General features: G+C 43.4%; 1 protein-coding gene across 1 annotated transcript; it reads right to left on the bottom strand.

Moving 5' to 3' along the window:
- Nucleotides 1–557: 557 nt before the first annotated feature.
- Nucleotides 558–2,800, bottom strand: LOC134398126 (gallinacin-9-like). The gene is made up of 2 exons (XM_063125371.1): nt 2,665–2,800; nt 558–691 (listed from the first exon to the last, which is right to left on the bottom strand). Exons 1-2 carry the CDS (start codon nt 2,720–2,722, stop codon nt 558–560), a joined length of 192 nt encoding a protein of 63 aa, XP_062981441.1. The 5' UTR covers nt 2,723–2,800.
- Between the last annotated feature and the right edge of the window lie 4,630 nt (nt 2,801–7,430).

The raw sequence follows: 7,430 nt of genomic DNA, 5'->3' as shown, positions 1-7,430 counted from the left end.
ATTATTATTATTATTATTATTATTATTATTATTATTATTATTTACCATCCTCTCTATTTTGATCGAGGCAGGGAACAATTGGATTAAGAACATAATATACATTGTTAAAACATCTAAAAACAGTCTAAAAACATCCTAAAATTCCACTGGATAGGCCTGCCAGAAGAGATCAGTCTTGATAGCTTTCTTAAATGCTAATAGTCTGTCAAGTTGATGAGTCTCCTCTGGCAGGCCATTCCATAGTCTGGGAGCAGCAGAAGAGAAGGTCCTCTAGATAATACCCATCAGCCTAACTTTGACTGACTGAAGTAGATTCTTCCCAGAGGATCTGAGTGTGCGGGGCAGATTGTATGGGAGAAGGCGATCCCGCAGGTAGCCTGGACCCAAACCATGTAGGGCTTTAAAGGTGATAACCAACACTTTATACTTCGCCCAGAAACTAATTGGCAGCCAGTGAATATGGCCTCTCCTAGGGCTCACCTAAAACTATGTCCCAATTAATTTGAATCACTGCATTTGTTCTGACACCAGTAGAGAGTCAGATATGGAGTCTTGGCTTACCATTTACAGCAGCTGAGTGCTCCATCCCGGCAGGTCCCCACATTTTCAGCAGGAGGCCTGCATGGCCCAACCTGGCATCCAAGCCCAGGGCCACGACATGCCAATGTATCTGCTGCTGCTTGGGCATTTCCTGCATGATACACACAGACACAAATTATCATCATCATCATCATCATCATCATCATCATCATCATCATCTTCCACCTCTGAGATTGGTGTGTGATAAAAAGTGAAGAGCAAATGTGTATCGGACTGCGCAAATTACAGGCATAGTTTATGCAGATTAAGCAAAGGACAGTTGCAATTTGTGCAAATTACACAATTTGCAGATGCAATTTGTGCAAATGCCTTTTTATCAAACCACCCATGAGAAAAGTTCTTGGATTCTGGGCTGGGGGCTTGGGACCGTATTGCTTGGCTCATGAATGCAAGCTAAGCCGGTCAAGCAGTGGGGATCCATGCATGTTGCAAACCACTTTGCTGAAGCTAAGCAGATATGGGTCTGGTCTGTGTTTGGAAGGGAGACCTCCAGGGAACCAAATGTATTCACCTTTCATTCCACAATGGAAAAAAGGGGGATGTAAATATAATAAATACAAATAGTTTTCAAAAGGTGGGATTTCTAGCAATGGACATTTCTATGTTTTAGTGGTGAACCTGACGTGGAAGCATTCTCACCATATTTAGGGCAGACGTAATATATTCTCCTCTAGACTGAGCTCAGTAAACAAAAAGAAGTCTCAGTAAAGAACAAAAAAGAACAACACCAAAGCTAATGTTCAGAACAAATACTTGATCAGGTAAACATGGAAGATTTTCAGAGGTGGGAGGTAACATGCAGCCTGCCCAAACCATGGGAAGAAGAGGAAAAGAGGAAGTGAAAATCACCACTCCTTCAGTGGCCATATGTGAGTTATTTGAGGAGAGAAGGTGAGGGGAAGCAAGATCCTGTCAGACACGAGAAACCCTCCCCCATCCACACACACTCCCACATCTCTTTCTAGGTATGCAAGTGACAGCAATTTGAATTTGGGAAGGAGGATCAGACAGACAGCAGGCATGTTTAGCCTGGAGAAGAGAAGACTGAGGCTATAGCTAGACCTAAGGTTTATCCCTAAATCGTCCAGGGGTCAAACCTGTTCATCTAGGTGACATACAGGGCATCCAATGCTCAGGCAGGGGTGAACCCGGGATGATCCTGGGATAAACCTTAGGTCTCGCTATGGCCTGAGAGGAAACATGACAGGACGCTTCAAGTTCTTGAAAGATTGTCACACAGAAGAGGGCCAGGATCTTTTCTCAATCAACCCAGAGTGCAGGACACGGATTAATGGGCTCAAGTTACAGGAAGCCAGATTCCGGCTGGACATCAGGAAGAACTTCCTGACTGTTAGAGCAGTACGACAATGGAACCAGTTACCTAGGGAGGTTGTGTGCTCTCCCACACTAGAGGCCTTCAAGATGCAGCTGGACAACTATTTGTCAGGGATGCTTTAAGGTGGATTCCTGCACTGAGCAGGGGGTTGGTCTCAATGGCCTAGAGGCCCCTTCCAACTCTACTTGTCTATGGTTCTATGGAATGTAGCTGGAGGTAGTGAAAGAAAATTCAGCTTAGCGGTTGTATGTGGTGGACTTCAGCAGTAGAACTCAACTATTCTATGATTCCATTGCTTTAGGGTGGATTCCTGCATTGAGCAGGGGGTTGGACTCGATGGCCTTATAGGCCCCTTCCAACTCTACTATTCTATGATCTTTAAGAATTTGATGCAAGATTAATGGTAGAGCTGACAGCTTAAAGAAGCAGCTTGCTTCCTGCTCTGCTCGTACACTGATAAAGAAAGAGATGCTACAAAGGTGTTCTCAGTCTCCAGTATTCTCTCATTATAAGAAAATAGATCCCTGTCCACAAGCCGTGCCCATGCTTGACATTTTGGTCACGCTGGGTGATTGGAGAGAGAATGCCACAGTCTTTTGGTTAACTATGGATGGAAACTCCCACCGATCGCTGAAATAAGAATTCACCGCAGAAAATTGTGAGGCGCAAATTAGTATCAGCTCTAGTTGTCTCCTAGGCCTCTTGGCTCATTTTAGTTATTGTCTTACCTGGAGCAGCCTGGTAGGAAAGCAAGAAGACGGCAACAATTAGGAAAAGGGCCCTCATGGCTGAAGATCTGTGCAGTCTTTACTGGAGAGTGGTGTCTAAAAGCCAGGACAACTAGGATGCAACGACGGAGAATGGGATATTTATGTAGTTGGTGAGGACCAAAAAAGTCAGAGGTGATTGTAATAACTGTTTATTGCATATAGCTGGTTAATTTCTGACCTAGCGTCCCCTGAAATCCAGGCCAATTGCCACAGATTTGTGAAGTATTCAAACCCATTACACAACTCTTCTTTTAGCTGCATGCAACATCCAAAGTCTCACAGTTATTTAACTTTTATGTTTCTTTTTCCTGCTGCTGGTGGGCTGTTCCCACAAAGGACTCGGGATTGGAGGGGAAAGGAGGTATATTAGGAATTGGTTTACTGGCTCTCTGACCAAGGTCCATTAACTCCGTCATACTCTGCCTAGCAGAACATGCAAGGCACAAAGGTCTTTCCTTTCCTTATGATTTGGTGTTCAAAGATATACTGCTTTGGTACATCAGGTTCTATTTAGTGGTAATGACTAACAGGCTCACATCTCAACATGAAGGTGTGTAATGGAAGCTATCTATGAGATCATCTACACCAAGCAGCCACACTACTGCTTTATAGTGGTACTGAAGTGCACTGACAACTGTTGGGGCCTGTGACACATCTACGCCAAGCAGGATATAACATTATGGCCTTTGCTAGACCAGGCTATATCCCGGGCTGATACCCGGGATCACCCCTGTGTGTCCAGATGATGCACAGGGGATCCCGGGCTCAGGGAGAGATCAACCCTCCCTGGCCCTGGGATATAGCCTACCCCTTTGGGCCCGGTATTTTCCACGGTCTTGGGCTGAGACCGCGGAGCGTGTGGCCTGTTTTCGTGGCTTGACCCCAGCTACACGTGATTACTCATGCGTACCTGGGAGTCACACACGGGGCACAGCGCTCCCCAGGAGCACTGCGCCCATCGAGGGCAAGGTGGGGGGGGAGTGGGGAAAACAATTTTTTTTAAAAAAACAAACAACTTACCTGGGCACACAAGTGTTCGTGTGCATCTGGCCCTTTAAGAACAAAAAAAAGCTTGTCGCGCCTGACGTATAGAGAAGCGCGACAGCCCGCGATAGTTGCATCGCGGGCTCTCCCCCCCTCTGTCGCGCTTTTTAAGGTAGGTCTAGCAAAGGCCTATGAAAGTGATATGAAAGTGGTATATGGCATGGGTCAGTGGTAGGGTGACCATACGAAAAGGAGGACAGGGCTCCTGTATCTTTAACAGTTATATTGCAAAGGGAATTTCAGCAGGTGTCATTTGTATATATGGAGAACCTGGTGAAATTCCCTCTTCATCACAACAGTTAAAGCTGCAGGTGCCCTGCCCTCTTTTCAATCGGGTCACAGTATAGCTGCAGTATAGCTCCTGCTAGTCAGTGGGCCCCAACAGTTATCAGTGCACTTCAGTACCGCTATAAAGCGGTAGTGTGGCTCCTGCCTTTTATATGCCGCTTTCATAGTGGAATATCTTGCTTGGTGTAGATGAGCCCTATTTTAAAAAATCCAAAGGAAGCCAGCCAGCAATAGATGGTGGACTCTGAGGTATTGTGTGTCCCCTGCTAAAGCAGCAGCATGAGGACTTGAATGGAGTTTCTGATATCATAAGATTCTCACGGAATATATCTGCTTGGTCAGCTATCTTGCATTGCCTTTATTAGACATATCTATGAGTTTATATGTATAAAGATGTGTCTATGCCTTAACAAGGGTATCAAAACAACAAACACAAAACCAATTGTTGGCCAGTGGTCTGTCCTTGTATAAGACAGCTGCCTATGTTCCTACGGACTAAGAAATTTGTTCCCCTCCAGGGTCATATGATCACCCACGAGGTGGGTTGAGGGCCATCACATCTGTTGCTGATGGGTTGTTCCTATAATAGACTTGGTATTGGAGGGAAAAGACTGGGTGTGTGTTGGTTTAAAAGAGAACATTTTATTCTGCACATTGTAACCCTTTAATTTTGTTGATACGTAGCTGGAACATTGTGAGGAAAGAAATCAGTAAAATCCTCTGTGTGTGTGCGTGTGATGAAACAAGACATTTCAGTTCAATCCCATATTTTAATGAAGGAGCGATGGCAAAGAGAAAATAAAGATTTTTAAACACAAATTTCAGTCAGTCCTAGGTATTACCCAATAATCTTCATCTAATTTTACAGCAAGATTCATGTAGAGGAGATATATATATATATATATATATATATATATATATATGAGATTTTTTATAAATCTTGGCCCTAACAAGATGCCTGAGCTTGTATACATAAATATTAAAAACAAAACCAACATAAATACATCACAATCTTAAAGCCAAAAAGAGGGGAATAAAAATATTCCCTCTCAAATTAAAAACAATTAAAAGTTATATGGAATTAAAAAAAAATATGTTTACTGCTCAACTGATAGAAACAGATGGAGACAGTCTAACTTTTAGTCTGCCTGTCTTGCGTTCCCATCAACCTAACTTCTTTTGCTAGCTGGATAGCAGTGACTCACAAGAAGACTATAATATAGAGGCAGGTTCATATGAGAGGAGGGGTGGGGGCTTTCTCATATGCTGGTTATAATCACTAGGGATTGAACCTGGAAAGAAATTGGGAACAAGAATAACACAGTCTATAAAACCTGCACCAGAATGCAATGGGAGCCACCATTTATGCAACTTTGGAAATACCCAGTTTCCAGATCCACCATTATTGTGCACAACGGAGGTTCTGGACAAGAGCAGGTAGTTGCCCGGTGATTACTGAGCTGCAACGGGCTCAAAAGGTGGTCCTCCGAATGTGCCATGGCCCAATGAGCTGGATCTGGGGTAGGTGGATGTGGAGGAATCCACCGGAATTCCAAACACATTCAGATCCCCTCAACATCCCTTTGGGTAATACCTTCATTAGGAATTTTGATTGGTCTAATTCTGAGTTAAACTTCAAAAGTTATATGATGATGAAGGTGCTAGAAACTTAACATTGTGACATTTGGTGTAGGTCTTAGATTTTCCAGAAGTGAGGACCCAAGAACTATTTTTTTAAAATATGCTCTAGACCCAAGAAACTACCAAAATATACTATTTGAAATAAAATGAGAAGCCACTTTTGGCAGCAGCTATTTCTCTCTTCTTAGCTGGTCTGGGGACCAGGAACACCAAAGCAACATCCTCTAGTCCCGTGGTCTCTTGTCTTATGCTGTATGGCATGTTGGTAGCGGGGAGGAGGAGAGGGAGAGTCAGTGACTAATTCTTCTTAGCTATTGTGGTTAAGAAATACCATCAGTATGCTGATGACACACAGCTCTATCTCCCTGTGACATTTGAATCAGGTGAGGCCGTGCAAGTCCTGAGCCTGTGCCTAAGACTCAGTAATAGGCTGGATGAGGGCCAATAAACTGAAACTGAATCCGGGCAAGATGGAAGCCCTGTGGGTGAGTAGTTCCTGAGTCCAGGAACCACTCATCTGTTCTGAATGGGGTTGCACTCCCTTTTAAGATGTCTTGATTGTTATTTTGATATTGTTTTGGTTTCACATGCTCTTTTAAGTAATTTATGTATTTGATTTATGTATTTTGAAGTGAGGCAGGTGGCTACCAGGAGGAGGGCCTTCTCTGCTGTGGCACCCCGGCTGTGGAATGAGCTCCCTAAGGAGGTTCGCTTGGCACCTACATTATATTATATGCTTTTAGATGCCAGGTGAAGACCTTTTTATTCTCCCAGCATTTTAACAGTCTATAAATGAATTTTAACTTGGTGTTTTAAATTTGTAATTTTGCATTGCTGCTGTTTTTATCAGGTTGAGCTTTTATATTGTATTTTATATTAATATAGTATTTTATATTATATATAATATACAATATTATTAATATTGTATATTATATTATGTTGTTTTATACTTTGAATGGTTTTAATTTTTGTGAATAATCCAGAGAGCTCCGGCTATTGGGCGGTAAAGAAATGTAATAAATAAATAAATAAATAAATAATACTAATGTTGTTCCCCACCTCAATCCAAAGGGAGAGGCAGGAAAGAAATTGGATGATGATGATGATGATGATGATGATGATGATGATGATATGAGAGGGGTGAGTCAGTGCCTTCTACCCTCACCTCCTCCATCATATCCCTGATGGCCCAGTTCTGCTACCATTCACTCAGGGCTTAAAATGGGCAGACATGATAGCACTCTTCAAATACTTAAAAGGTTGTCACACAGAGGAGGGCCACGATCTCCCCTCGATCATCCCAGAGTGCAGGACATGGAACAATGGGCTCAAGTTATATGAAGCCAGATTCCGGCTGGACATCAGGAAAAACTTCCTGACGATTAGAGCAGTACGACAGTGGAACCAGTTACCTAGGGAGGTTGTGGCCTCTCCCACACTAGAGGCCTTCAAGAGGCAGTTGGACAACCATCTGTCAGGGATGCTTTAGGATGGATTCCTGCATTGAGCAGGGGGTTGGACTTGATGGCATTGTAGGCCCCTTCCAACTCTACTATTCTCTGATTCTATAAGATTTAAAGTAGAGTTCTTCTAAAGTAGAGTGACTTGGAGGCCAATTTGGGGATTCTGAATCAGTCCTGATTTGACTTGGGGTGCCTCGGTTCCAGATCACCTGACTTCAGACACAGTTCCAAATCCAAGGCAGAGGTGGCTCCAATGGTTTTCCAGGCACCAGCAGGTGTCCAGGAAAG

This window comes from Elgaria multicarinata, chromosome 4 (genome assembly GCF_023053635.1).
Source record: "Elgaria multicarinata webbii isolate HBS135686 ecotype San Diego chromosome 4, rElgMul1.1.pri, whole genome shotgun sequence".
Classification (NCBI taxonomy): Eukaryota; Metazoa; Chordata; class Lepidosauria; order Squamata; family Anguidae; genus Elgaria; species Elgaria multicarinata.
This window is presented reverse-complemented; position numbering and strand designations above follow the sequence as displayed.